This window comes from Pyrus communis, chromosome 17, assembly GCF_041283825.1.
Source record: "Pyrus communis isolate YQ-2024b chromosome 17, ASM4128382v1, whole genome shotgun sequence".
In the NCBI taxonomy this organism is placed as follows: Eukaryota; Viridiplantae; Streptophyta; class Magnoliopsida; order Rosales; family Rosaceae; genus Pyrus; species Pyrus communis.
The window spans coordinates 5,645,281-5,672,811 of NC_142581.1; the positions used below are offsets into that span (position 1 = coordinate 5,645,281).

The 27,531-nt window shown below is 38.6% G+C and overlaps 8 protein-coding genes, 1 non-coding gene and 1 pseudogene across 11 annotated transcripts; 2 read left to right on the plus strand and 8 right to left on the minus strand.

Moving 5' to 3' along the window:
* Positions 1-421: 421 nt before the first annotated feature.
* Positions 422-1,535, minus strand: LOC137708349 (formiminotransferase cyclodeaminase-like protein). Its single transcript, XM_068447404.2, is given in 2 exon segments — positions 422-1,006; positions 1,145-1,535. Coding segments are annotated over 2 exon segments (918 nt in total). The 3' UTR covers positions 422-479.
* On the minus strand, positions 422-2,743 carry LOC137708351 (uncharacterized). Its single transcript, XM_088689601.1, has 2 exons — positions 1,145-2,743; positions 422-1,006 (listed from the first exon to the last, which is right to left on the minus strand). The coding sequence occupies exon 1, from the start codon at positions 2,402-2,404 to the stop codon at positions 1,979-1,981; it is 426 nt and encodes a 141-aa protein (XP_088545727.1). The 5' UTR covers positions 2,405-2,743; the 3' UTR covers positions 422-1,006; positions 1,145-1,978.
* Positions 2,744-3,482: 739 nt separating this feature from the next.
* LOC137708455 (uncharacterized) lies at positions 3,483-5,708 on the minus strand. The gene is made up of 4 exons (XM_068447539.2): positions 5,505-5,708; positions 5,328-5,398; positions 4,698-4,784; positions 3,483-3,767 (listed from the first exon to the last, which is right to left on the minus strand). The coding sequence occupies exons 1-4, from the start codon at positions 5,623-5,625 to the stop codon at positions 3,744-3,746; spliced, it is 303 nt and encodes a 100-aa protein (XP_068303640.2). The 5' UTR covers positions 5,626-5,708; the 3' UTR covers positions 3,483-3,743.
* A 1,164-nt stretch (positions 5,709-6,872) lies between these two features.
* On the minus strand, positions 6,873-7,898 carry LOC137708350 (syntaxin-124 pseudogene; annotated as a pseudogene).
* A 389-nt stretch (positions 7,899-8,287) lies between these two features.
* Positions 8,288-10,922, minus strand: LOC137709200 (QWRF motif-containing protein 3-like). The gene is made up of 6 exons (XM_088689711.1): positions 9,595-10,922; positions 9,374-9,493; positions 9,148-9,264; positions 8,975-9,064; positions 8,783-8,890; positions 8,288-8,643 (listed from the first exon to the last, which is right to left on the minus strand). Exons 1-6 carry the CDS (start codon positions 10,783-10,785, stop codon positions 8,542-8,544), a joined length of 1,728 nt encoding a protein of 575 aa, XP_088545837.1. The 5' UTR covers positions 10,786-10,922; the 3' UTR covers positions 8,288-8,541.
* Positions 10,923-12,358: 1,436 nt separating this feature from the next.
* TRNAD-GUC (transfer RNA aspartic acid (anticodon GUC)) lies at positions 12,359-12,430 on the minus strand. The gene has a single exon. It is a non-coding gene; the product is annotated as a tRNA-Asp (tRNA).
* Positions 12,431-13,260: 830 nt separating this feature from the next.
* Positions 13,261-16,679, minus strand: LOC137707917 (putative galacturonosyltransferase 10). Its single transcript, XM_068446861.2, has 2 exons — positions 16,212-16,679; positions 13,261-15,001 (listed from the first exon to the last, which is right to left on the minus strand). The coding sequence occupies exons 1-2, from the start codon at positions 16,359-16,361 to the stop codon at positions 13,553-13,555; spliced, it is 1,599 nt and encodes a 532-aa protein (XP_068302962.2). The 5' UTR covers positions 16,362-16,679; the 3' UTR covers positions 13,261-13,552.
* A 1,929-nt stretch (positions 16,680-18,608) lies between these two features.
* LOC137709530 (protein TIC 20-IV, chloroplastic) lies at positions 18,609-21,313 on the minus strand. 2 transcript variants are annotated; one of them, XM_088689938.1, is made up of 3 exons: positions 21,201-21,313; positions 19,647-19,786; positions 18,609-19,496 (listed from the first exon to the last, which is right to left on the minus strand). In XM_088689938.1, the coding sequence occupies exons 1-3, from the start codon at positions 21,242-21,244 to the stop codon at positions 18,838-18,840; spliced, it is 843 nt and encodes a 280-aa protein (XP_088546064.1). In that variant the 5' UTR covers positions 21,245-21,313; the 3' UTR covers positions 18,609-18,837. The 2 variants fall into 2 exon arrangements, with proteins under 2 accessions (XP_088546064.1, XP_088546065.1); XM_088689939.1 differs by lacking the exon at positions 21,201-21,313 and adding an exon at positions 19,956-20,148.
* Positions 21,314-22,849: 1,536 nt separating this feature from the next.
* On the plus strand, positions 22,850-24,684 carry LOC137709554 (putative pentatricopeptide repeat-containing protein At1g03510). 2 transcript variants are annotated; one of them, XM_088689940.1, is made up of 2 exons: positions 22,850-23,335; positions 23,426-24,684. In XM_088689940.1, the coding sequence occupies exons 1-2, from the start codon at positions 22,954-22,956 to the stop codon at positions 24,244-24,246; spliced, it is 1,203 nt and encodes a 400-aa protein (XP_088546066.1). In that variant the 5' UTR covers positions 22,850-22,953; the 3' UTR covers positions 24,247-24,684. The 2 variants fall into 2 exon arrangements, with proteins under 2 accessions (XP_088546066.1, XP_068304737.2); XM_068448636.2 differs by having other exon boundaries at positions 22,856-24,684.
* Positions 24,685-25,201: 517 nt separating this feature from the next.
* Positions 25,202-27,441, plus strand: LOC137708878 (uncharacterized). The gene is made up of 2 exons (XM_068448039.2): positions 25,202-25,656; positions 26,559-27,441. Exons 1-2 carry the CDS (start codon positions 25,308-25,310, stop codon positions 27,248-27,250), a joined length of 1,041 nt encoding a protein of 346 aa, XP_068304140.2. The 5' UTR covers positions 25,202-25,307; the 3' UTR covers positions 27,251-27,441.
* Positions 27,442-27,531: the final 90 nt, after the last annotated feature.

Consider the following 27,531-nt stretch of genomic DNA (forward strand, 5'->3'; position numbering starts at 1 on the left):
TGTTTCTACGACTCGAAAAACAAATAATGTTTTAAATAGATTCCAATAATAACAACAAAGATAGGATTTAAATACACACTAAGAACAATGACAAAGTTTCAAGTTAACAGAAGAAAAAGTAAAATGAAAAAAAGAAAAAGAAAAGGGAAACCAATGTTTGGATATTGAGTTTTTATTTTTATTTTTTATTTTTTATGAGCTAGCGATAATATAGTTCAAATTTGTTTTTGGCGAGAATCGAACCTAAGACCTGTTACTTCTAAAACATAGTACTAAATGACATACTTAAATATTGAGTTGACAACGATGGATGGAGAAACTTCAACCAACGAGTTATGAAGCCTTGTCACGAGCTGGAAGGCAATCTGACAAAGATATGGGTTCGTTTAGGAGTGTTTTTGTAAGTAAGAATAAAAAAAGCTTAAGCTAAAAGCGCTTTTATTAGAAGTAATATGTATCATCAAAAGTGCTTTTACAATTTAGAAACACATTTTGTTTGTACTCGAATCTGATTTCAAGTGACTTTCAATTAATCTTTCCTGAGAAAAATCAGTAAAGTAGCCTTTCCCAACTCTCATACCCTCTTCCTTTGCAAGCCTCTCAACTTCAAGTTGAACCCTATCTCCTCCAACCTTCTCTGGTTCCAACAAATTGCAAGCTACTTCAATGACGGATTCACCATGCGCAGGTGCCATGGCTTGAACCGAGGCAAGACCAGTCCCTCTGCCGCTCACGTGTTTTGCAATTCTACGAACAGAAGCGATATCAGTAGAGACGACAGGAACATTATAGTTATCAACCCACCGAGTTGCTCCAATCACAATGACACCTTTTCCTTGAGTTACTTGAGGAGGACCCTAGTCCGGCTTCAGCGCCAATTAATTTGATTTCGGTCCCCCAACCCACTGTTCTCCGCTAGAATTCGGCTTGAAATAACCTAACTCTCTCCAGACTGAATCAAGTGTTCTTCCCTCTTCATGGGCAGCTCCATACAGAAAAGTAGGGACTGCAGGCCACATTTAAGATTATTAGCAATTGATATAGTACGTGAACTGATCGCATATCGTTCGAATTACTGTTTATAAGAATCATATAATTTGTTTAGGAGCATCAAAACTACGAAAAGAAGAGAACGAAAGCAAACCTTGAAAACTAGAGCCAACATCTTCAACCAAAGAGTTTGCAACCCCAGCAACTTGGTCCAAAGAAGCACCAAGCAGGGGATGAAAGCATATATGATCCACAACTCCGAGCCGGGGATGACTTCCACAATGTGACTCGACATCAATTGTTTCAAAAGCAGCTTTAACCATGGCAAGCACTGCCATCCTCAAAGGACAACGATCCGCAGACGGCTTTGGAGCCAACTTAGAGATAAGTGTGTAACCAACTCTGTTGTAAGTCTCATCTTCAAACTTATTCACAATCCGTGCTTCCGAGAACAGCTTAGCAGCCCGTTCAATCGACTCCAGCGCTGCCCTGTTTCTACTCTCGGATATGTAAACCTTGCAGCAACCAAGCATCGCCTTCAACATGTTCCCTCCCTCCTGCTCATCCTACAGATTACGATAATGAAAAACACCACCAGAAAACAATGTGGACATTGTTCTTATCTGATCACAGATTCACAATCTCCTCTAACCTCAGCCACTAGTTCAGCTATCTACTTGTGGCTGATGACAAAACCATCTCAACAAAAACCGAAATTCGCAAAAAACCATGCTCTGCTGGATAAAATTTTCAAACATTTCTTGCACAACAAGTCGATGAAACAACAGAATTCATAACATTGTCATAAACAAAATGCGTCCACAAATCGAAAAGCTAAAACCCGTAAATTGTATCTAATTTAGACTAAACTAGTCACAGCAGAACCAAAAACAATTTCAGCAGTACATATCAAGAACACCAACACTCCCCATAAGTACCAAAGCTTCCACCTTTAACCCTAATTCCATCAGAACGACAACAAACCATCTCAAAACGACGTCTCCGTAGCCTCAGAAGCAGATTTTGGGTACCCCTTATACTCCAATTTCACACCCAACGAAGCACAAACCGCCCGGAACTTCAACCTCAGAGCCTCCATCACATCCCCGACGCTCTCGTCCTCGGGTTCCATGATCGGGTACTTCTCAATCAGCTCCCCCATCTGCCTCACGGTCTTCTGGACCCGGTGCGAGAACCGTGTCGGATCGACCCGGATCGCTGAGTTCCATACATCCACGCATCCCTTGTAGAACCCGAGTTCCTCGCCCACCTCGAACCCAGTTTTGATCCCCGTCGGCTTCGCCTCCTCCTTTCCGGCGATCAAGCCTTCTCTGTAGCCTTCGTCGAAGCCTTCCTTTTGATGGTTCGCTTCCAAATTCAAAAAATCTTCGCCGAAGATGTCGTCGTCCGCCATGGAAGGCGATTTCGGAGGAGTAAACAGATAAAGGTTTTATACGGTGAAGTAGTTACCTCTGTTGTTTGCGGGACTGTCCGTCGAGACCACAAAGAGCTGTTCGCGAATGACTGGAATTGGCGGTGGTGGGTGCGGGTTGTGAATTTGGATCGGGCTTTGGAAGCTTGTAATTGGGCCTTAACCCAATTTGGTATCCACGGTAATATGGGCTTCCAATTATGTTGTGGCCTTACAAAAATAAAATAATTAAATAAGAAAATAAAATACTTTGGGATTTTTTTGGACACAAATATTTATTTTTATTCTTTCATTCTTGGTTTTTTTTTAAAATTTTTTTTACTATTATTAGGGGATAGGAGAGAGTTCAAAATTATTACAATAATTTAAGAAAGGAAGGGAATGCCAAGAATGGCAGCAACGAATACGAGGCCAAGGAAAGAAAGGTGAGGATTGAAAGATGGTGGAGGAAAATATGTTGATGAGAAAGTTGATGACGGCGAAGAAACTAAGACCACAGGAAATGGGAGAGCGGAATGTTTTTGAACCAGGTGAGAGGCAGAAATTTAGGCCATCTCCAAACCGAAAGGGCTCAATACAGTCCCATCCAAAATTATAACTCTGCAAAATTTATGTTTAAATTAACAATGTCAAGACATATTTATATGGGTGGGGGGAGTTGGAAACGCAAGAGAGCTTTGAGAAAAGTGAGGGGTCGAGTGACAGGGAGGCATGGCTTTAGCGGCGGCGAGAGACGACAGAAAAGGAGATCAACGTGAAGGTATAGGAGGGAGGAGAAGAAGGGAAATTATAAGACCAATCGAGTGGAAAGTGAGTAGCAGGAGATTCTTCATGGATGATCAGAGTGGGTCCGTGGGCAAATAAGAGGAAGCATCTTTAAACTGGAAACTAACAAGCGATGATCAACCCCGTGCATTCTTTGGGAGCTTCAAAACCCTGAAAAAGCAGATGATAGGAAAAAGAAACTTGAAGGTGGAAAATCGAAAGAGCACGAGGGTAAATAGAGATTATGAAGTATTGATTACGGGTCTGATTGGGTTGTGCTTCACAATCTAAAGAATTTGTACGAAGGATGCCATTATATTATTCAAAACATGAAAAGTTAACTCATGGGATCGTAAAAGCAACTACAAAAAGAGCACAACTCAACAGCGGCATGAACTCCCAACAAAACCATTGACCTCAACTTTTTCAATGGATCGATCTCCACAGACCGATCATAGATCATTTTCTGACAATGAGAAAGACATATGAAGACATGTTATATCCAAGCAAACTCGTTATTACGAAGAAGTTCTGGGAATATCTAAAACTCCAAACCTCAGTGCTTTGCTTCCACAAGTTTCTGAAAATAAACAAGAATTTTAGTCAGCAAAAGCTAAAATAACAGTCCAAAACAAGACAAGAGTTACATCAGTGACCCCGTTCCATATTAAAATGCCAAGGCCACCTCCAGTTATGTTTACCTAATTCAATCCAAACGTGTTTTCTGTCTTCCTCTTCTCCCAGATACTACAACAGTCCCCCAATGTAGTGGAACAAATTATAGAAAAAGCTACATTGCATGCTTCATGACAGATAGAAGCACTCTATAAAAACCAGACTCGTCCTAAATTCACCGAACCTAATCCATTCTTAGCTCTATGCAGACACTAGAAACAAAACAACACACCATGATTTTATTATCTACACACACACGCATTTTTGAAAAAACAACTCCCATGATAATCCGATCAACTGACCATATGCGAACAACTTGAAGATTGCAAATAAGCGTGTTACACATTGTCCAATTCATCTGATGATTATATTTGTAAATTTTCTTATAGATGAACCACTAACCATTTAATACAACACCATCTCTCTCCGACAACCAAAAGCACACAATATACAGCAAAATATGATGAAGGGGCACAAGAAGAACAATCATTTATCTACACAGTATAAAATGGGAGATGCATCATGGGTAATGTAATTACGTATTTGGAGTCCTAGTTACTTTTCAGCATGCACAGAGTGAACAAATCTATACGCTGGAAAAAAAAGAGTAGAAGAACAACATTTCACTAGAATGGGAAAGTGAACAGTCATATAAACGCATATCTAATTGACTACACCAAAATCAGGACCATGAGCCGCTGCCCACGTTCATTTACATAAAAACTATTGCTCATTCAAATAAGCACAACAATGTTGCTTAGGATATCCGATGCCTAGGCTCGTAACCCACCACAACAATATCATAGTGCTAAAGGGAGAAAGAAATCTGAAGTACCTCTTCTTTCTTGCCTTTGCCTCCAGTGAAAAACTTGTAACCTCCAAAGATGAGTAGACCCCAGCCAGATAAGGAGACAATTACAAACTGCAAAAGTACTGAACCCAGTCAAGACAACTTAATGTGTCAACTAATTTCTATCATACTACTGGTTCAAGAACAACACTAATCAACTTCAACGAGGTAACGTGTAAAATCGCTAATCCGTAACTAAAACTCTCTTTTACCATGTTTATATTTAAGAAAATCATCACTCTTTTCGTCACAATATAAATAATAACTCAGAAGATAAAACAGTTCAAACCCAAAACAACAAAAAATGCATCTTTCTGATTATATATTGATCATGCTACACTTCTTAATCCATAAAAAATTTAGTTTTTTTCCTTTATGATTGTCAATTCCAAACAAATGGGTAAAATCAAAACCCAGAAAAATCATCAAAATCATCACAACCCAAAATTTAACAAGTAACTAATTTCATGAAATTGAATACCAAAACAATAAATACATGCATGCATGCATACATATTATATATATATATATATATATATATATATATATATTAATATACATATATAAATTCATGAGATCGAAGACCAAAAAATGTAGGGGGAGAGAGAGACTGACATGCTCTTCCTTCCATTTAGATGGGCTCAATGGGTCTTGCCAGACGTTAACCTTTGGGGGTCCATGGTGATCTGAAAATTTCACATTTTTTTGTGGTAGAAAACCAAATCAGCTAAAAAATCAGATCGGAGATCAAGTAATACACGAAACACAAGATTGAAAATTTGCGATTATTACCTGCAGCGCCGACGAGGCCGCGGCGGTGGATTATATTGGAAGGGAGAGACGAGGTTCTCGCCTTGGAGATGCGACTTGAAGTGGCGAGTTGACGAGCTGCGGCCGCCGCTAGAGTAGCCATGGCTTTGAGCTTCAAATGAGAGAGAAGGAGAGAGAAGCGAGAAAGGGAAATACGACGAAATGCTTTGGTTATAGAAAGAGGCTTGCCCAAAGAAAAAAACGACGTCCTCTGGGCTAATTACTGACGGAGCGCGGTTGGGACCTGTACTTGGGTTGGGTTAGTCCTTGTAAGCCCAAGGGTGACAAACTAAGCCGACTTACAAAAGAAAATTTACATGCGAGAATCGTAGAACAACGATTTTTTAAATATATCACGGAACGCTATGCGTTTCAATTTAGTCGCATAAAAAATATAATAAATGTGATTGCTTTAGGATGTATCGTCTTGATGTCTAATTACATATCAATTCTCTTATACACAACGTTCTTAAAAACTTGAAAATCTAGTTGATTTCAGCCAAAAATGTACCAGCCCTAATGCCTAAAAGAAAATTTTTATTGAATTTGTTTTACAGTTTAATGAAGTTTCACATATCTTAATCGCCTACTTCTATTTAAATCGTGTTCAAATGAAGTTTCAGGTTGTCACGTTGTAGTTGAACAATAGCTTTTGATATGTACCAGAGGCTCACACAACGTGAACGACAAGGTTTTAAAAAGCGACGCTAATCGGGCGAAGGCAGGGTTTTAGGCCCTTTTTTAATTTTAATTAAATTTATTATCTAACATATAAATAAATATTTACTTATGCTTAAAAAATACATAATCGTACTTGAATACATAAATTATAAAATAGAATGACATATAGATTATAAAGTTTAGAACATATTGAAAATATGAGGAACAAACATATAATGAGTGTTCATCTAATTATTTAACAAACCTCTTACAATATATTGAAAAAATAAAATAAAATGCAAAATCAAAGTTATCTATTTTTTTATAAAGTGAGAGTTTCCTAGGCAGGCTAGGCGGGCATCAAGGCTTATCTAGAGGCTCTTTCTTAATTTTCAAACGGCCTAGGAGTTAATCAGGATGGTGGCTTGCCGCTAACGCCTAGGCAAGATCTAGGCGTCTTTAGACAGGGATTTTTAGAACAATAATCATGTGAAGCAAGTCCTACATAATTAATTAGTGTCAGAACAATTCACCGGCCCGTTTTAGTATTTTATTATCCACTACTAATTAATTCAAAGTTAAATTATGAGATAAAATGAAATTAATAATTCGTACAATGTAAGCCTAGCAATGTAGAAACGTGCAAAGAATACAACTCTTGTTAATGCAGAGGGCAGTTGCATATTTTTGTTAACTCTTGAAGTGAAGCAAAATAGGCAAAAGAAGAATGACAATAACACAAGTGCCAATAACAATGGCAATGCAAGTGCACTTCCTGGTACTCTTCTGATAGTCCTTAGCCACCTCAAGCTGCACGGTTCCCCGCCTAACGAACGAATTGGCGCGCGCCACGTGGCTCTCAATGTCGTTCAACTGCTGCCCTTGTGCATCTACGAGTGCAGCCATGTCAAGGAACACCTGGTGGAGCTCAATGAGGCTCTTCTCCATCTCCTTCACAGCACCAAGCCTCTCTTGGATTTCTTGAATCGTGTCCAAAACTTGGCCGCGGCCCTGCTCCTCGATCGCCTTCTGGAGCAATGTCTCTCCCTCTCCGCTCGATATCAAATTCTCTATTGTTTCCTTGTTGGCCTTCTCACCTGTAATTGTGAAGTACCTCCTTTGAACTGTCTCTTTGTATTCGCATGCAATTTTGGCCCTTAATCCTTGAAAATCATCCATCATGTCCTTTAGCTTCTTGGCCAAGCCATTGAGCACTGAAGTTCTTGTTCGATCCGAAGATGACCCTGTGCCGCACCCTGGAACTTTTCGCTGATCGGCATTGGAGAGTGCGAGCTTTTCTAGCTTCCCCTTGATGAGTTTAACCAACTTCAACACCTGCTCAACATCGGAATCCATCTGTGCACGAAGCCCCTTCATGGACTTGGCATCGTGGACGAGCTTGGTCTCCTCGTTCGCTCCCTCTAACCGCTTGTAATGCTGCACCACTGCTCTCATGTCACGTTGGACATTCTCTATCTCCTTGAAGAATCCATCAAGATTGACGGTCTCTTTCCATGCCTCGCCTCCATCCTGCATGTCATCGATGTAGACTTGGCGTTCAAGGTCCTTGTATCTGTTGAACGAATCGCTCATAAACAAATCGTTCATCTTCGCAGCTCAAGTATTTTGATCAACTTTCCTGTTTGGCAGGTAGGTGTTTCGGGTTTGGATTGGTGAGAGGCTTGTAGCAACCTTCACTCCTTAAGAGGACGGACATTGGAGGAGAAATTGGGATTCATGGTTGCCCATGAACTACCACATGGCTGCATCTCCTCAATGAGATACCGTTTGAATTGGGTTTGACTTCGTCATTGATTTTCATCTCAATCAACAACTGTAAATTGAAACATAAGTACGTGTTGACCAAATGGATTAATTAAATAAAAGAAACATGATGACCAGTAAACATTTTGTTGCAGCAGCTGGCCGGCCTGAGTAAAGTTCGAGTGTGACGGCCATACAGTCACATGAATTATTCAAATTCATCTAGGGTTTGCAATGTGAGAAGTGCCGTTACAGTGAAAACTAGCATAAAAAGATGTTGTCAACATGTTACAAAAACACACATGATAAGAAAGCAGAATCAGTAAGAGCCAAACGTGGTATACCTACGATTTTTTTTTATTACGAGCGATATTCCTACTAAGCAACGTAAGAGAAAGACCATGTCTACGTAAAAAGAAAATTGAGATTCAATCAGCTAATGACCAAAACTTTCTTGCTCATTTACAGAACCTTATACTCACATATACATTGCAAAGGCCAGTTTCATGCATCAATCATCTTCCAACCAACAATTTCTAGGAAATATGATGTCACTTAGCGCCCGTGCTGGTGTGCTGTATAACATCGTCGCAAATCATGACGTGATATCTATTTGTCTTGGTTCCTGCCAATTAATTTGTTCTTGTTTCCAAAGTTCTAACTGAATTATACTGCACTTCAAACTCCTCTCTTCAATCTGTCCGAACAAAATCAGAAGGAACAAGTCAGTTTTTCGGAGTTTGGTGCGGTTCATAAGTCATGTGACACTAAGCATTAGTAAGTGTAATTTTGTAACATGTATAGTTTTTGTAAGGAAAAAAGAGTTAGCTTATTACCTCTAGTATGGAAATGTTTCTGAAAAGCTCAAGACACTCCTCTAAAAGCAATTTTTCCTGTGCAACCACCTCCGCTAATTCCGACAGTAACGGAGCAGCTTGCTCTGCCTGTTCAAAAATCGGCTTCAATGTAAGTCCACATTACATGAAACCCAAGTATACAACATTATAAAACAACTGAAGCGCGCATACCAATGGTGAGAAATTAGAAAGCAACAACTTAATGGAAGTGGTGAGATCCGAAGCATGTCGAAGAGCAACGGAAGCAGATTGAATGTCCGCCTGCATTCGCACTCGGTTTTGTCAGAAAAAATGCATCTCTTTTGCCGAAAACAAAAGATTAGAGTCAGTTTCCTTTCCCCTACCTCTGCACCTTCAACGAGAGGCACCCTGCAGACAACAGAATGCAAGCACTCTTTCATCATGCAAACTGCTGCCATGTGTTGCCTTTCCATTTCTCCCCAAGAATCCAATTGCTTAAGCTACACAAATTACAAACATATTAACACAGGTTGTTTGAATCAATCCAAACATCTATACACCATCAAACCTCGTAACGAAAACCTTTAGGTATCGTAGTTTGCTACTCACATGAGAATAGAGTATGAAGTTCAGCTTCATATCAAGCCTTTCTTTTTGTAACTTCAATTTCTTCTGTAGCATGGAATGCCGTAACTTCATCAGAGCATCCCAAGCATATAAAACATTGACCTGCAAATGTTGAAGAATGTTAAAAGTCTTGCATAGAAAACTTTGACAATTAAATATAACTTATATTTAGTGATTTTATTTCTAATTGCACCGAGACATACCTGTGCTTGATCTGCTATGTTCTGATTCACAACAGCAGCTCTAGCATTTGCAAACCGCCACTGCAAATATCGATTATGAAGCAACCGGAGTTGATGACCCATCTCTGTCATACTTGAGCCCGAAGAAACCGAATTAGACCTCACCAGCAAGACATTAGAAGAAGAAGATTTTTTACTCTTGAACAAGTCCAACCCCATGTTGAACAACTTCTCCACCCCTTTGGTTTTCGAGGGACTTGTAGGAGGCTTCAAGCTCGAAAATGACATTGGTACTCCCTTATTCTCCACAGACATCGTCGGCGACCCTGTTCTTCCCGGCGACAACGCCCACTGTGTTGTCGCCGTCAGAGAATGAGCCCTCCTCATCACATTTTTAATGGTGAATTTGTTCAGCTTCGGAGACTTATCTCCTGATATCGGATTTGCGATGTTAGAATCCGACGTCCCTCTTCGATGCCTCAAAGGTATCTCATTCATGTACTTGGAAGAAACCTCTACACCCGATTTTCGAGCAGCTGAACCAACATTCGGAGACCCCATAATCATCCCTGAAGAGCCGTCACTGCATTCCGATTCTGAATCAAGGGTATCCGGAAAACCAGCCGAATTTCTCCGAGATTGTTTCTGATACAGAGCATTTTCGTCCACTGAAAATCTCCGAGGAGCAGCCACATTCGAACTGCTTGAAAACTTGCTGGAAGACGACGAAGTAGAAGAAGAAGGAGAGTTAGATTTTCTGGAAAACCTGAACTTTCCAGTGTATCTCATCGACCCGCCAAGAAACGGTAAGTGACTTTCTTTGGCGCTTTCTCTCCCTTTCTCTTTGGGATTATCCAACGAACCAAACTCTCTGCAGCTCCTTCCTCTGTCAAAGATTGAATCCTTACTCTGGACGCGATCTTCGCGCCTGTCGTTTCCGAGGTGGTCGGCGAGAGTGTCGAGCTTCTTGTGCGTTGAAGAGGGCCATAGTCCGCGGGTGGGGCCCGAATCCTCGAGCTGCGTTTTGGGTTTTCGGGCATCGGAGAAAGGTGAAACGGGTTTGCGCCGGACCGGCGAGATGGGGTGGTTCGGTGACGGGAGCGTGGTGGTTTCTGTGGTGGTTGGCGATGATAGAAACCGCGAGCTTACTTCGCGGGATTTGGCTCTTCTGGGTTTGTGGGATTGGTCTGTCACCACTTGATCGTTCTTCATTCTCTGTGTGTGTATGTAGAGAGAGAGAGAGAGAGAGAGAAGTGTATTGATTACTTGTGTGTGAGAAACGAAGGATTTGAGAAGTTGATTTGTCTGCGTTTGTTTGGGAAAGAGATGAGACCAAAAACAAACCACCACATTTGAAATGGCGGCAAATTAGATCCTCTGCCGGCATATGAGGGGGTTTTATGGGATATTCGAGGTGGGATTACTGAAATGCCCTCGTCGACTCTGACTTGGTAAATATGTGGCCAATAAAACAAAAATGATTTGAATATTTTTACGGCCAAAAAATAAAAAAAAATCTTAACTTGAAGTAGGAGTGTGAGAGGTCAAATGAAGAATGTTAAATCATTATAATTTTGAGATAACAGACTATCACTACAAAATATCGATAAACGTAAATGAATTTAGATATTTGCATCATGTTTGTTTTTTATCAAAATTTACGTTATGTTTAATAAGTATAGTAACGCTTACATTTATCATATTTATTTATTGAAATTACCTAAAATTTATCAAACGTGGCAATGCTCCATCCTCCATGCACGTTATTTAGTCATATTGGTGTTTACATGAAAGACTGGTTAAATACAACTTATTTATCTTTAGAAATTTAAAAGGTTTTCGTTTTGGGTGGTGGAAGGAGTGAATATATATAAGAGTTAACGAAATGAACTGAGCCGGCAAAGTTAAGAGATAACGAAGGGTTTATTTGGAATCTGCCATTTGTCAAAATGTGTTTTTGTTGGCTTCTGCAATGCACTTGGTATTTGTTAATTTGTATTTAATTTTTGGGTTAAATTTGTTATTAATATGAATGTGCGTGTTTATGTAAGCTAATTGTTTTATCTTCGTTACTGTAAATAAAATTCAAGTGATAAATTAATCTCAAATCATATGAAAGAAACAGTCAATTTCGAATTCGATAAAACTAAGAGACCTTTAATATATTTTGTATGACTGGTAAGCTTGGAGTTGGAGGCATATATGTGGAAATGTAAGCGTAGTTAGTTAAACAGGGTAATGTTAAGAGACCTTTAATATATTTTGTATGACTGATAATGCCTCCAAGCTTGGAGTTGGAGTTGGAGTTGGAGGCATAAATGTAAGCGTAGTTAGTTAAACAGGGTAATGTTAAGGAGATCAAATTTTTGAAATCAAATTTGCAAATCAAATGATGTGTTTGGAGATAATTGAATTATTAATTAACTGTCGATTAACGTTCTTGTTTTTTATTATTTACACGTTATTTGGTTTGCAAAATGGTTTAAAAATTTTGATTTCATAACATTATTCTAATTAGATAGACACGTGACAGGATTTTAAAAGAAAGTGTGATGGATACATTAATTCTGAAAAGATAAACAGTTACTTTGAATTACGGGTGAGCAAAAGCGAACTTGGAACTACCAAATAATTACATGCACGCACAAGGGGGTCGTGAAAAACTTGAAAAGTCAGACTTTCTGTAAGTTGGTGAGCTTCTCACATCACAAGCCAGAGATAACAGCAGCTCGGCCTCTGAAAAAATGGAAAAACAAAATATACAGCTTAAAATTAAAAAACTGAACGCCGTTGCCGGGGATCGAACCCGGGTCACCCGCGTGACAGGCGGAAATACTTACCACTATACTACAACGACTTCGTTGTTCCAGGTCCCTATATTTGATATTTTAACATTGTTTTTACTCCATGTTAACTGTCAGCGGATTACTATCTATGACAGGTGGAGGTAGAAGTATTATGGGTTAAAAAATTCGACTTCACATTTTCCTACCACAGTTGGTATTCAAGCAATATTTTAATCTAAACTATAACTTGAGTGACCACTTAATACTACGATTTAGTAGCATTCTTCTTCATTTGTAAGTGAGAGGTCTTAGGTTCGATTATCGCTAAAGGCGAATTTGAACTACATTATTGTTAGCATATTGTGGGGCTGAGGCATCCCCACCCCTTTTGTGTAGAGAATATCATTTGTTTAAAAAAAATACTACAACTTGAGTGCAAATGAGGGAGTTCTAACCAACTTCGCTACTCTATGGTTTGCCACTCACTTTGCTTTGCTTGTACCGCATTTGTTAAATCATAAACTATATGTTGTCAGCACTTGAAGAAAAGATAGGAAAAGGATTTCTATACACCATTTTTCTCGTTCTAGACATCCTTGTTTATGCTTGCTCCTTCATTCTCCTTTGCTTTGCTCCATCCAAAATCGTAGATTGAAGAGTGGATGAAAATGATTGATTTTATTAGAGAGGGTGTGAGATTTTCTCTAGAACTTGACCAACCAATAGATCAAACAAACATCTGATCCAATATTTTAGTGAATAAGGTGTTAGGTTTCCACCCAAGCGTCTCGGGTTCGAAACTCCCTCATCTTCTAAATTATTGTAATAGTTTCGAACTCTCATCTCCCCTTAATATTGATAAATAAAAAAATAGATCAAACAATTTATAAGGATACAAGTATTGCAGTTCAACATATTAATATTATACTGCAAAAAATAGTTCTTGAAGAACAGTGGTTAGCATTAACAATCTGAATGACATATATGAAGTAAATCATCATCTATTGACTATACTACAACACAACTAGGAAGATCACATAAATAGCCCCACCCATCTTACAACCACTACCCATCCATCCATGCTTTCATCCTGGAAAAATTATGCAAGCATTCATCCATGCCCTCAAAGAGGTTATGTCTCCTTTACGCGCCAAACCTGTCGTGGTAAAGTTGAAACTTCCATGCCTGAAATCTCAATGGAAATTGCACCGTTGCAACAACGAATGACCATAATCAACGTATTTCTCCCAGAGGGGCTTGTACTTTTCCATCCCGATCTTCAACCATGGTTTTGAGTTTCCGTTATAGTGCAGCACAGCACCTTTCTCTATTAAGTGAGGGTCAACAGTTGTGTAGCCCAAACCCAGAATATGCCATGAGGCGTCCAAAGGCTCTGTCAATCCGTAGAATGTCAACAACCCAGGTGGTAGTGTGCCGAGCTTCCACAATGTCCGGTCTATGTTTCTTTCCTGCCAGTAGTGGTAGATGCCGGTGACATTCCTTTTCCTCCATTGAACCAAATCAAAAACATTCATCCCGAATGCCCATCCACATGCATCAGGATCAAAATGAGCTCTTATGAGAGGGTGAGAGTAGTTCAGATATTTATGGTATCTGTGAAATGTTTCCATGCATGTCTCCACCGCACCATTGACATTACCTTTCAAATCAATGGAGAACAGATCAGACAGATCCTTCTGAACCACAACATCATCATCCAGAAATACCACCTTCTTCAGGGCAGGAAAAACTTCCGGAATATAAAACCTCAGATGATTAAGCATAGAAAGATACTTTGGGTTTCGAAACTTGATTGGTGTCCGCCCATCATCACTATTTCCAGAGAAATAATAACTCTGAGTATCAGTGTCTTGGAGCTGCTTAAGTACAGGAACATAAGAAGCATTCAACCACGTAAAATCCTCAAACTTTTGAACCTCGACGGCCACCCCTCTGAAGCTGTTTATAGAAAACCAGGCCTTCATTGCAGCATAGTTGATTTCATCAGTTACGAGATGGAAAACAATCTTATCTGGATTTTTGGAATTTATAGAAGTTGAATTGACCACAACAGAAGTTGCTAGGATGTTGTCAGAGAAGACGCAGAAATGATAGAGATTGTTATCCTTCAGTTTCATTTCTATTTGCTTTCTGTCCTTAATTTTCCTCTGTATATTCGGGCTTCTGAACCATTCACTAGTCAGCTGAATACCAAGGCAGTAGAGACTTTTTGGGACTTCTTCAGCAGCTATTTGTCCATACTTTGAACTTTTCTCACTCACCGAACTCATCTGTTCTTCCATAGTTTGGATTTTGGCTTTCAGTCTCATGATCATGGTTGCACTATCATAATGAAGCTGCTGTGCTTGGTAAAGTATTAGTGCCATATCACGGATTGCAGTTTCCGTTTCTCTAATAGTCAGAGGAACTCGCCTGGTTGCAGCATTTGACAGCAGGATCTGCGAACTGCGAATCTGGGCACTTAATTCCCAAGCAAACTGAAGGTTGTTACTTTCTTTAGCAATCACAACAAAAGCTTTTGCAAGAGCAATTTGGTCATTGAGCTGCCTTGAAACTGAGTTGGGGCTCAGCATTTCGTCGGTAATATTAAGGCCTTCCATAACTCTATCATTCCTGAACCTCTGCGAAAGGAAAACAAGCACATATTTTATTAAGGTTTGCAAAATAAATTGGAAAAGGCAAAGGGGAAAAAAATGCATATTTATCACTCCTCTGGAACAGAAAAGAAGAGAACAAAGATATAGTTCATCTTCCAATATGTGGAAGGATTTTATTGGTGCCCGTCACATAAGAGCAGCTTCCCACCAATCTTGCATCAAGACCACATGGTTTGTGTCATGATACGCTTCCAATTCAGAATGCTAGGATTCAGCTAGCGTTTTAAACATTTTAACTTGACATCAGTCGAAAGTAGATCATTAAGTCGTATAAGTTATCTATATGAGTTAACTCTGGCCATACCACAGTAAATGTGCTGTCTTAAAGTCCCTGTTCTCGACACTAGCATTCACTTCTCAGGGCACTTTACGGTGACATCTACCTTGACTTTGTGATGACAATAAAATCTCTAGATTCTCCTATGGATCTAATCAACTCTATACATTTTACAAGAATCCACAAGATGAGCAGACTTTGAAACACTGAAAAAGACATAACCAAGCACATCCATATCATTTTTTATGATTCAACAAACATTACCATTCCACTTCGAAAAACATAATGCAAGCAAGTTCAGTCAAATACACCGGAATCCCCCCAAATAAAAAATTTATCTTAGAACTCTTCCAGTATATGCCCTTGCCACGGCATTAGTTCCCTCCTTCACTTAAATTCATATACTTATACACAATAGCGATATAGATCAGAAAGTAGCGAGTTCCTACCCAATAGATCTTGTGCACTCAACTCCTATTACATGGAAATCAGAGTCTTCAGCCCTTTCGACGAAATCATTGGAAATAATAAGATTATATAAGATGAAATCTAGATCATGCTAAATCCCAACTAAATAACACTTCATTGTCTCTGATCGAACCGAACCCACGTATGCAAAATCAAATCCTTGCTCGATTAACCAAGAACACCAAGTAAAGGAAAAATAATATTGAATCCTAAAGCTCACATCTTTTTGTTGTTTTAGCTCCAAAAAATGAAAAACTCCCAACTCAATTCAGCATTTTTTTCACCCCAGCTCCCAACTTAGTCAGAAACCTAACATCCAATAGTCCAATTCCCTCCACTTTCCTACATTTTCTAGGCAACCAAACAGAGTTCAAACACCCAATTAAACAAAAAAACGACAAAAAGGGTAGAGAAATAATATACGCATACAGTGGGAATGACAGGCCTGGACTCCATCTGATTCACTCTGCTCAAAGTAAAAACGAAGAGCAAAACCGCAACCCCGCACAGCGCCCACCAGAAGGCATTGGGGAACCGCCGCCGCAGTGGCCGCCGGAATTCCGGGGCTCTCCGCCTCATTTCTCCACTGCTTCCAAATCTGAAGCGTCCAGAATACCCGTTTGTTTCCCGGAAAGTTACAGCCTTCCGGACAGAGATCGCAATCCGGATGAAAACTTGGAGGGATTGGATCTTGTCACGTGAGGAAATTGGGGATGGGATTTTAGGGTTCTGGGGGTTGAATCTGTGGTGGGTTTTTGGATTGGGAGGAGATTTACTGAGAAAGAAATGAGTTTTTATGTGTCTTCTTCTTCTGCTTCTCAGTTTTCCTTCGTCTTTCGCAGAGAGACAACAACAGTTGTTCGGGGAGTTCGTGTGTTGCAATTATTTGTGTGGAGTGGCGTGGCTTTTGCTTCTCTGCTTTATTTATTCATTTTTTTTTTTTTTTCTTCTAAAGTTAGTAAGTTTTGTTACATGATTTGTATTAAGGGGGTACAATCCGCCTATTCATTTTTATTTTCCATACATTTTCTTAATTTTCGTCCGTAGACAAAAACTAATAAAAGTGTGAGAAAATTAGAAAGCGATGTCTGCATAACACTTCCCTTTGTATTATTCTGTAATCCAAAGTAATTAATTATTAGATATTGCATACAGAGATTTGGTATATTTTAGCAACATTAAATATTGCATGAAATTCGTATCATTGTAGTTGAATCCAAAATTTTGAAGCGCGGTTACAATGTTATATTTCACTCAGTATCATACGAGTTTTATGCAAGATATAAGCATTGCAAAGTTCTAGAAAATTTCTAAGTGCAAAATCTAACAGTTAAATTTTCAGACCATTGAAAAAAATTAAAAATTTTAATTCTGCTGCTGCTTATTATTTTTGTTTGTCGGTTTTATTAAGATGAAAATAGCATATTGAGCCGAAACAAACAAAGGTTAGTAGAATGATGTCATTTTCGTTTGATCCCTCGAAAGTCTCTTTCCTCGATGGTGAAGTGATGGTTACCTACACATTATTGGCAAAAATAACTTCTATTTTACAGGAACAATAATAAATTTGCTATGATATAAATAAATCAAAAGAGGAGAGCTTCTAGATAACGAAATTGTAATCTTTTTATTTGTGAGAATCCCATTGGAGCATCTTCTGCTTCTAATATACTATGAATTAGTTAGGATTATTCACAACAAATCTATAAGAAGTGATCCCATTTTTTCATTGAGTTATGGTAAAGACCAAAGATCTTGAGTGACGGATCCGGCTTAAAAACTCAAAAGCACCATACTTGTAGTAGGGGATACCATAGTTACTTACCATACTTGTAGTAGGGGATACTTGTGACGTCATTGTGAGAGTATGAAATCAACCACGTGTTACCACAATAATTGACTTATGATATTACAATGACATCGTCTTCAATTAAAATAAAGACATAATTCCTGTGCGGACTAGCTCTAAGTGGTAAAATATATGTCAAGAAAATTAATTAAAATTAGTTATATAAAGTTTATACAAACATGAGTTAGACTAGTTAAGCAGGATAATGAATGCTCAGCTCGCCCTTGGAATACCGCAAGAGAAAGAACAAAAAAAAAAAAAAAAAAAAAAAAGCTCTTAGATATAAAGTTCAATTCCACCCACTTATAATAAAAGAAAAAAGAGAAGTGTTAAAGATATTTTTTTAAAAGTGGGACTCTCTGCCACCTCACAATTAATGTCAATTCCTATGCCAAAATTATAAAACATTGTACGAAAAACATGAAGTGACAGAGAGTTCATGGATAATCCACTGTCTCCTTACCATTTCTCAAAAACTAAACACTATCTCCCTTTGCTAATTCATGGGTTCGTTTAGAAGTGCTTCTAAAATACCTGAAACCGTTTTTGGTGCAAATATTTCTAAAATCAATCCTCAATAAAAATTCAAGTAAATTATGAAAAAACACTTGAAGTACTTCCTGCAAAAAGCACATACCTAGTGTTTCTTCCAAGAAAAAACACTTGATGTGCTTTTGAAACCAAAATCAATTTTACCAAAAGCGCTTTCAGTTATTTTAAAAGCACTTTCAAACTAGCCATTTCTTGTATCGAACGCTTTTTTTTTCCCTTGATCCAAGGTGAGTAACGTCTAACGTGCTTAGGCTTGGGTTTCGTTTCTAAAACTCTGTGGCATTTACCATTGAATGCATATCTTCCATTAACATTGCTAAAAAGGTCCTATCAATTTTAGGCCAGCTTTGGCCTTTAATTTGTACAAAAACCTACCGAAAACAGACACAGTGGTTCAATAAAAAACTCTGCAAACACTCCCCAACTCGTAAACCAGAGGATTATATTTCATACGTGTTTGTGTGATAGTCTCACAGACAATCTCGTATAATCTAGGCAACCAATCACTTTAATGTCCATATAAATGATAGAACTCATATAAAGCGCATAGCAAAGTGATACCGGCTGATGCACATGAAAAATGATAGTGTGCCTAAATGATACACTCTAGAACAACAATATAACTTCTCAGACTGACCTAAACGATACAACTCTTCAGAAAGGTTTATGATATCCTTCTACTTGGAAAAGAGTATGGACTAAAGCAGGGGTACTAAAGAATGGGAGTTTAACATACTTGCCGGCAAGAGCACACCGTATACACTCGAGCAAGGCCGAAACGTACACGAATGCCATGACCGCCCAGTATTCTATGCCGAATGTGCCGTTGAAGTGTATAAGCGGGAAAAAATTGCTCGAGTACCACACCACTTGCAGCATTGTTTCTAATAGCATTGCCATGATTACATGGTACCTGAAGAAGTGAGGCCACTCTTTTCTCTTTACCACTCCAAAGTATGCGAAGAAGAAATATATCATTGTGAACCAATACGGTAACCTCTTTATTGCTCCTGGGACATAATAAACCAAGTCTCCAAACAATTCGTAGTGTTCTGCGAAGGGTTGAATATAAAATCCAGTATCAGACATCTGCAAAGCGATTAAGTAGGGGAGACATGCTAAAGTTCTCCACCACCATTCTGGCTTCTCTTTAATTTTTGGAAAAGGTATACTGATGGAGTTACTCTTCTGTGCTTGTACCAATGTTGAAGATTTCCGTTGTCTTGGTAACACAGATATGTTGTGTGACCGATCGCCTTGGTCCCCTCTTAACAGTGTGGATGACGTAGAAGAAAGCTGCAAGCTTGGCAATCCTGAAAATTACAAGTTTGGGGTTATAAGGACATAACAAATCTCAAAGACGCTCCTATCTAAAGGCATTGCTTCTGGTATACCTAACTGACTAATTTCAAATCAAGTTATAGGAGAAACAAGGATGATACTCAGTACGAAACTTTGCATACCTTTAGGAGCCCAGGAATGCAGATTGTGATTACGTTGTTGTAGACTCCTGCTGCTTGACAGTATAGGCATTGCATTCAAGTTAGATCTACATGCAACCCCGTTGCGCTTGTTCTGTCTATTTAGATTCACATCCTTGTACCTAGTTAAAGACCAATATAATATAATTGATAAACATGAGCTGGAAAACAATCATATACACTTAGCAACACTCTTGTTTCATTACTCAAATGCTGGTAATAATTGTCCCTATTCCAGACCAGAAAAAGAAAAGGTGGATCTCAAGACTATAAAAAACAAAACTGCCGTACTCTGTACAAATACTCGGGAACAATTGAAATCGGTTAGAATCTGTCTTCCAAGCCTCGAAAAAGCTCCTCACATAACATCTCTAACACGACTATTCCGTAAGCTCAACATCATCCTTTCTTTTGGTAATTAAAGATTCAACAAAACCGATTTCAGATCAATGTAGAACCATGCATGATCTCAGCCCTATATCTGTATCTCCACCATCACTTACTGATTGGAAGGTCATTCCGATCCTCCAAACTAAACAAATTTTAGAAATTAGTTATGGGCCTATGGCTTCCCTTAACACATACAAATAAGATGTTCCCAAATGTCACACTCTGTTTCAGATTAAAAGCAAGGCAACTCAAGTGTGTCCCCTACTTAATCACACTTAAAGCGATAATGCAAACAGTACAAATGATATATTAACTCAATGAAAAAAGTACTAAAATTAAGAATCTTGGAGAATGTTAATCCTGCAGGCAAACAGGGGAAGAAGGCTTCACCAAAAATTCAGACCGCTTAAAATTGCCCATAAAAACTAATCACATTCTATTGCCAAGAATCTAAACATGCAGCAGAAACACAACTTATACTCCATTGCCAAGAATCTCTAAATCGATATCATATTCATACGCCTATAAACAAGAAATCAACTACTAATTACCAACAGACCTACTTTTCGACCTTGAATTTAAAGTTGAGCTTAAAAGAAGAGTGCTAAATTACGGACCAATATTCAGCTCATTTAACAAACCTCTAAACTACATTCAAATTTTCATAAATTCCTAATTGTTCCCTCTCACATGACATCAAAAACTCTCTAACTCCGAAGAAATTTTTCGTTCCTAACCTCCGAAAATTATAAAATCAAACCTTTCAACAAGCAAAAAAATTCAGAAACAACCTACCACAGCTAAAGCACTGAAATAATTATTTTAAAACATTACAAACACCATTAACAAATAACAACCCCAAAAAAAAACCAAATTCTTCACTTTTCCAGGAATTAATAAATCGAAAAGCGAAAAAAGGACGAGGCAAACGAAACCCAGAATTGATTCCTTCTTTTGAATCTAATTTTCCAAAAAAAAAAGAAACGACTTTTAGCATAATACAGCGTTTTCTCTGGAGATTTACATAAACAATCGTTTTTTTTTTTGTTTTTTTTATTTTTTTATTTTTTGGTTTCCAAATTTTGATGATTTTCGGAGAACGAAACTACCAGAGAAAGTGTAGATGTGAGGAGGAAGAAAACGTACCGGGAGGCAAGAACGCTGAGGCGGCAGCCCAAGGCGGTCGCCATGGCTTCTCGAGATGTGTTGTGGATTCTCTCGCACTCTTTAGAAACTCTGGTGCAGTTGGCTTTTCTTTCTTTCCCCGCAAGTATATGACCCACTCTTTTATATTATTCCTCAGGGTCTTTGTCGTAATTACCAAAACTTCCGGGGTCTATGCATACTTTTCCATTTTTAGTGGTGTATTGGTAATTTTGAGGGAAAATTTATTTGTAGTACGTTTTTACGGTGGTTGTAGTCAAATAGTTAAAAATATTCATCATACGCAAATAGTCATTTACTACAGTAATGGAAAAGTGTTAAGCTCTTACATGATATCATGGGTTCAAACCTCGTCGTTGACTAATATAACATCTAATTTAACAAAATTTATCATTTGACAAAAAAATATTCATCATATACTCGAAATCTTTTGTTCAATATTTGGTTCTTCCCATGCATATCCATAATTGTTTCCTGCCAAAAAAAAAAAATGGTAAAAAAAGTGCATGATGATGTTACAAAGTGCTAATAATAATTTCAATTTTTTGAATCATACTCTTTCTTTTAAGGATATAGGGGTGAATTTGAAGAGGTGGTTGTATTGAGAAAGAAATTTGGGATTGGTCTAAATTTCATAAACTTACAATTTCTTTTTGCTTTGATTTTTTTTATTTTCTCTAACAATATACTATAAACTATTTTAATTTATTGATAATGTCGCCAACGTCAGGTGCAAAATAAATTTACATAAAGTTATTTGTTCGATTCTCCCTTCACCTCAATGTCACATGTCACATGTCACTTATGTTGAAAAAAGAGAGGTTATATTTGTCATCCCGTCTTGTTTAGTTGAAAGGGTAGGTGAAAGAACATTTACTTTGCTAAAAGTAAAAGGGTAAGTGCGGGAATCAGCAAGAAAGTCTCATCTCATTTGTAAATATGGAAAATATTGGGCAACTTGAGAAATTAGAATTTCAAGTTAATAGAACTTTTGAGCCAGTGACATCTAGATGGAACCAACTTTTTAGATCATGTTTGTAAATCATGTGATATGTCACAAATATAAAATTATCACACTAAGTATCATTTAAGTAATAATTTAATCGTCAACAAATGCGTCATATGGTTTACAAAATATGCTAAAGATACCATTTATTTAAATCATATTTTGTGAGTCATATGACGTTGTTATTGATGATTGGATTATTAAGTGTTGATTAAGTGCTTATTTCTTATTGGTAACTCATCACATGATATACAAATGTAGTCTAAAAATTTAGTCTCCTTAGCATTAGTCTTTACCTAAAAAACCGTTGCTTCTGATTATGATGAATTCAAGGACTCGCGGATTTTTAACTCTCAAACATAAACTCTAATCGAGTCAAATATGAGGAGAAACTTTTATGTGTACCCGAAACTCAATAACATACAATGTAATGTTAGAGATTTTTTAAAAGTATGGCTCTTTATGGACTTTCGGTCACCTCACAATTTAACATTATTGTACCAATATCATAAAACATTGTGCAAAAAACATGATGCGACAAATAATGGATAATTTCACTTTGGAGAGAATTTCCTTAGCATTTTTCGTATAACAATATAAAAAAACGATATAGTTAATATATCCCAGAGTATCTTTTCTAAGTCCCTCCCCTAAATCAGGGAACAAAGATATAACTAACTTGCTTGTTCAATGCTAAATACTTGATTGATCCCCAAAGCACTGAACAACATGGGGTCCTACAACCAATCAAACTTCCAACGGTTGCTTTCTTTCACCAAGCTCTTAACCTCCCATGTCAGCCAAGGTCGTCATGACGAAGCCCTTTCCCTCTTCCACCACATGCAGACCTCACTGGCTCTATCTCTCGACCCCCATGTCTTCTCTCTTGTTCTCAAGTCCTGCTCCGCCATCCACCGCCCGCAACTCGGCGTCTCCGTCCATGCCCATGTCGCCAAATCTTCCATCCTATCAAACCCATTTGTGGCTTCTGCTCTTGTCGACATGTATGGCAAGTGCGTGTCATTGTCGACCGCACGCAACCTGTTTGATGAAATTGCTCACAGGAACGTTGTTGTGTGGAATGCTATGATATCACTTTATACGCGTAACGGTAATGTGTTCGATGCTTTGGGATTGTTTGACGCAATGGATGTTGAACCCGATGTGTCAACTTTTAATACCATTATATCTGGTATGTCAGGATTGGATGATGGGTCGTTTAAGGCTGTCGAGTTCTATAGGAAAATGAGAGCGTGCGGAAGGGAACCGGATTTAATAACGCTGCTTGCTCTGTTACGTGCTTTTGTTGATATAGCGGCTTTAAGGTTTATTAAGGAAATTCATGGTTATGATGTGAGAAATGAGATTGACTCGCATTCCCAATTGAGTAGTGGCCTAGTAGAGGCCTACGGGCGCTGTGGTTGTCTTGCAAATGCGCGTAATCTGTTCTGCTATATGAAGAAAAAGGATGTGGTTGCATGGAGTAGTCTGATATCTGCGTATGCACTTCATGGGGAGGCAAGAGCTGCATTGGAAATTTTCGGAGAGATGGAATTGGGGAAAGTAGAGCCTGATGAGATTACTTTTCTTGCGGTACTGAAGGCGTGCAGCCATGCTGAAGGATTAGCAGATGAAGCACTGCATTATTTTGGTCGGATGCGTGAGGATTATGGTGTGCAAGCAAATAGTGATCACTATTCTTGTTTAGTAGATGTTCTGAGCAGAGCAGGGAGGTTGCATGAGGCATATGAGGTCATAAGGAAAATGCCAGTGAAGGTGACTGCTAAAGCTTGGGGTGCTCTTCTTTCAGCATGTAGAACTTACGGAGACTTGGACCTTGCTGAGATTGCAGGGAAAGCTCTGTCCGAAATTGAACCTGATAATCCTGCCAATTATTTACTGTTGGCAAGAATGTATTCTGGCTTAGGCAGGCATGAGGAAGCGCAACGAATGAGAAGGAAAATGAAGGAGAAGGGAGTGAAGGCATCATCTGGCACTAGTTGGGTGGTTTATCAAGACTAATTTCAGGTGTTGGGAAGTTATCAGGTTTCGCCTTACTGCGAACAGCTTTCTTTCGCCTGTCAAATATCTGACCCTAATCTACGACATTGAGAACGAAGAAGCAGCGTTTTTGGGAATTTCTTTTTGAACCAGTGGCAAGCTTCAAGATGTCTTCATTTTTTCAACACGAATTTTCTGGTTTTTTACTGAATTTTGAAGACGGTGAAGAGTGAAGATACATTGAGTTGCTTTAGGTCCCCGGATGTATATGTAAAAATATATTCTTAAGAGTTATTTTGTGCTGCGTGGATGAAGAACGCACGCAGTTACAACGATCCAACAGAAGTGTCTCTGTCTAGAATTGTTCATCACTTTTTCAATACTGAATTTCTGAATGACTCAACTCAACATTGTATGTGAGCTGCCTTGTTGAATCAAGGGCTTTCATTCATCTTAGAATTGTTTTCACCAATGCATTCTTACATGTCATGTATCATCCCTAACAAAATTAAAGCCCTTGATTCAATGTTTTTGGGATTTAAAACAACCGCGTTGCAAATTCTAATTTAGGAGAACAAAAATGTGCAAATAGTGAATGTTCAACGTCACATAGTCAATCGTGTGCGATCGGCCAATAAGAAGTTGTCATGGTCCGGGTGAACCAAAACAAGGAGACAATATTATGTTCATCATATACACCGCATGACAATGCCACCTGGTATATCCAGCCTATGATTTAACACGTGTAATCCAATAGAGTTGACTGTCCTATTGAAGTTTTTCTCTTAAGAAAGAATTTTCGCACACCTTTTTTTCCTTTATGTATACAGTATACCTTGTTTATTTTCTCTTGTTTGATTTTATTCAATCTATAAGCTATAAATTTATGAGGAAAAAACGAGAGTGCGGAAATCACTTTCCATTTCCATGGACCGGGTCTATTAGTGTTACATGGGCCAATTGTGAAGTGTTTTGGGGCCATAATACAAAAAGTCGAAACCTTTCAAAACCCCAAAACACCAAATTCTGCAGCTCCATCGCTGCTACCCGTAATGGCAGCAAAACCCCTCTAATCCCAAGCCATGGCGACTTCCATTCCCACCATCTCCGCTCCAACCCCCTCCGTTCTCAGACTCAAAGTCACTTCTTTTTCTCCCCCCAGAATCCAACCTCATACCCAAACAATCCCTTTTCGCAGTTTACCCAAATTCCAATGTTTGAACCGAATACAAGCTCAGAATTTTCCTGGGTTTTCCTGGAAAACAAATGGGTTTTTGTTTGAGAGAAAGTTGAGGGTTCGTGCGAGTGTGAAAAATGAGGGTGTTGATGGAGCTGAGGAGGAGAGCAGAGGGGAGAGTACTATGCCTGAGCGGTTCAGGTACTTGACCAAGGAAGCTCCTGACCCTCCTGTCAGGTGGCCTTGGCTTGTAGGTAAACTGTTCTGCTCTCTTTCTTTTTCTTTTTACTATCTGTTTGGCTGCTGAGAAAATGTTGGTTAATGAAAGAGAGAAAACAGAGAAAGTTTGAGTATTTGCGATTGTTGTGGAATGCCCCAAGATATTTTGAGAACAGAAGGGACTTGCTTCCATGTATAAATACAGCTTGTTTGGTTAATTTATTGTTAGAAAGTATATTGACATTTTTCACCATGACTTTCCTCGAATTTAGAAATGTTTGATGCGTATGTGAAGAAAAGTATATGAATTTGTCACCAGCATCTGAAAAATGAGCTAGCAGGTTGTAATATGTGTAGGCATTACAATGTGTTTGAAACTTCAACTAATTGTGTTTTCTCATAGTTTTACATTCGTTCTGATCGGGGATATTTCATGACTTAATCTTCACACAATGTAACACAATTAAGTTTATTGGGTTTGTGAAAGATGATTTAGACTAGTGCTCTGATTAATGTGTCTTACTTCTTCATGCTTGACTGCATTCTCTCCCACAAATGCTTTTTCATTACGATTGTATGAGTATAGAACAAATTGGTGAATCGGGATGCTTATGAAATTTAAAAACTAGTTAGGAGGGGGAAGAAGGCACTGGTTTGTGGAGTAAAACAGATCTGAGCACTGACTTTATTGATGTGATATTGTACTTAACCTGACGAGATGAAACTTTAATGTATTGGTTTAGACTATTTAGTTCCTGATACGTGCACACTTCAGTGGTGTTAAGAGATGTTTTCTAGTTATAACTTTTTGAAGCCTCAATTGAAGCTGAAATAAATTTTTTTGTTATTTATTTTCCGGTTGAGGCTTTCACGTATACAAATTGCACTATAATGGTTTATGCAGCTGACTAAATACTATTTGTCATTGATCGTGCAGCATTGGTCTTCCTTATCTATGCATGGAGAGCTGTCTTGCTGGAATTAGCTAACTGGAGAAAGGCTGCTGAGGGCGTTGTCCGTTTTGTGGGATACCTTTTGAAACTTATTCTGGCTCTAATCTTTCATTTCATTGGAGATCCCATTACTTCCGTGATCAGATTCATAGAAACAACATTGTATGCCATACGCTCTTTCTACTCTGGCATAGTGGCATACGCTCCAATTCCAGAGTTGACGACAGTGATCATACTTGCATCAACTGTTCTTGCTATCGCAGAAGCTGTTGTTCCAAATGCTGTAAACTGTCAACCTTTTCTTCTCACAGCATCTGGTGTAGTAGGCTACGCAGCAGTGGCAGGTTACATCTCAGAGCCTTTCTTCTGGACGATTCTAGTAGGGTTCTACGGTTACTCACGATTAGTTAAAAAGAGGGATGATGTTACGTCCGCATTGCCTGCGGCAGCTGTGATGTCTGCCATAGGAGAACCATGGGTTAGAGTTTTGGTGATCGCATCGTATCTGGCCTTGGCCATTTTTCATCACTCAAAGAAGATATCAGATACGGAGGAGGAAATTGTAGTGGCTAACAGGAAGCTTCCAATGCCCTTGCTTGGTGCAGGTTTAGCCATCGGAATTCGTCTTGCTGCTAAGTGGGCTGGCTACCGGCATTTGACATGGATGATAGTATGAGTGTAAGAATACCATTATATGAGATGTTCTCTCTGTAATTCAGTGATTGTACAACATCAGAAATTTCAAGTAGCTAGCCTTCCATAGAATTCAAACCGAAAATGTTTCTATAGTTTCTTGCCAAATTCGATTTTTAGGGCCTTCTCACTTATAAATGCTTGGCTCTCAAGTAAGAAGACGCCAATTCACGAGTGCAGTCCATGTAGTTTAAGCGAAGTTCCGCTTTGGTCTTGCAGTTTCAGTTGTCTCGAGTTAACCCTTCGTAGATTGTGGTTTTTGTT

What these genes read in the sequence shown, in the direction of transcription:
- LOC137708351 (XM_088689601.1), bottom strand. Translation starts at nt 2,404, where the DNA reads ATGGCGGACGACGACATCTTCGGCGAAGATTTTTTGAATTTGGAAGCG.
- LOC137708455 (XM_068447539.2), bottom strand. Translation starts at nt 5,625, where the DNA reads ATGGCTACTCTAGCGGCGGCCGCAGCTCGTCAACTCGCCACTTCAAGT. An exon ending in CGGCCTCGTCGGCGCTGCAG is followed by an intron (nt 5,399 to 5,504) that starts GTAATAATCGCA and finishes TGAAATTTTCAG; the next exon opens with ATCACCATGGACCCCCAAAG. An exon ending in GCAAAGGCAAGAAAGAAGAG is followed by an intron (nt 3,768 to 4,697) that starts GTACTTCAGATT and finishes GTTTATTTTCAG; the next exon opens with AAACTTGTGGAAGCAAAGCA.
- LOC137709200 (XM_088689711.1), bottom strand. Translation starts at nt 10,785, where the DNA reads ATGAAGAACGATCAAGTGGTGACAGACCAATCCCACAAACCCAGAAGA. An exon ending in ACATAGCAGATCAAGCACAG is followed by an intron (nt 9,494 to 9,594) that starts GTATGTCTCGGT and finishes CAACATTTGCAG; the next exon opens with GTCAATGTTTTATATGCTTG. An exon ending in CTCTCGTTGAAGGTGCAGAG is followed by an intron (nt 9,065 to 9,147) that starts GTAGGGGAAAGG and finishes GTGCGAATGCAG; the next exon opens with GCGGACATTCAATCTGCTTC.
- LOC137707917 (XM_068446861.2), bottom strand. Translation starts at nt 16,361, where the DNA reads ATGAGGCGGAGAGCCCCGGAATTCCGGCGGCCACTGCGGCGGCGGTTC. An exon ending in CCAGGCCTGTCATTCCCACT is followed by an intron (nt 15,002 to 16,211) that starts GTATGCGTATAT and finishes TTCCTTTCGCAG; the next exon opens with AGGTTCAGGAATGATAGAGT.
- LOC137709530 (XM_088689938.1), bottom strand. Translation starts at nt 21,244, where the DNA reads ATGGCGACCGCCTTGGGCTGCCGCCTCAGCGTTCTTGCCTCCCG. An exon ending in CTCAGCGTTCTTGCCTCCCG is followed by an intron (nt 19,787 to 21,200) that starts GTACGTTTTCTT and finishes GTCTTTAACTAG; the next exon opens with GTACAAGGATGTGAATCTAA. An exon ending in GCATTCCTGGGCTCCTAAAG is followed by an intron (nt 19,497 to 19,646) that starts GTATGCAAAGTT and finishes TGTAATTTTCAG; the next exon opens with GATTGCCAAGCTTGCAGCTT.
- LOC137709554 (XM_068448636.2), top strand. Translation starts at nt 22,954, where the DNA reads ATGGGGTCCTACAACCAATCAAACTTCCAACGGTTGCTTTCTTTCACC.
- LOC137708878 (XM_068448039.2), top strand. Translation starts at nt 25,308, where the DNA reads ATGGCGACTTCCATTCCCACCATCTCCGCTCCAACCCCCTCCGTTCTC. An exon ending in CAGGTGGCCTTGGCTTGTAG is followed by an intron (nt 25,657 to 26,558) that starts GTAAACTGTTCT and finishes TTGATCGTGCAG; the next exon opens with CATTGGTCTTCCTTATCTAT.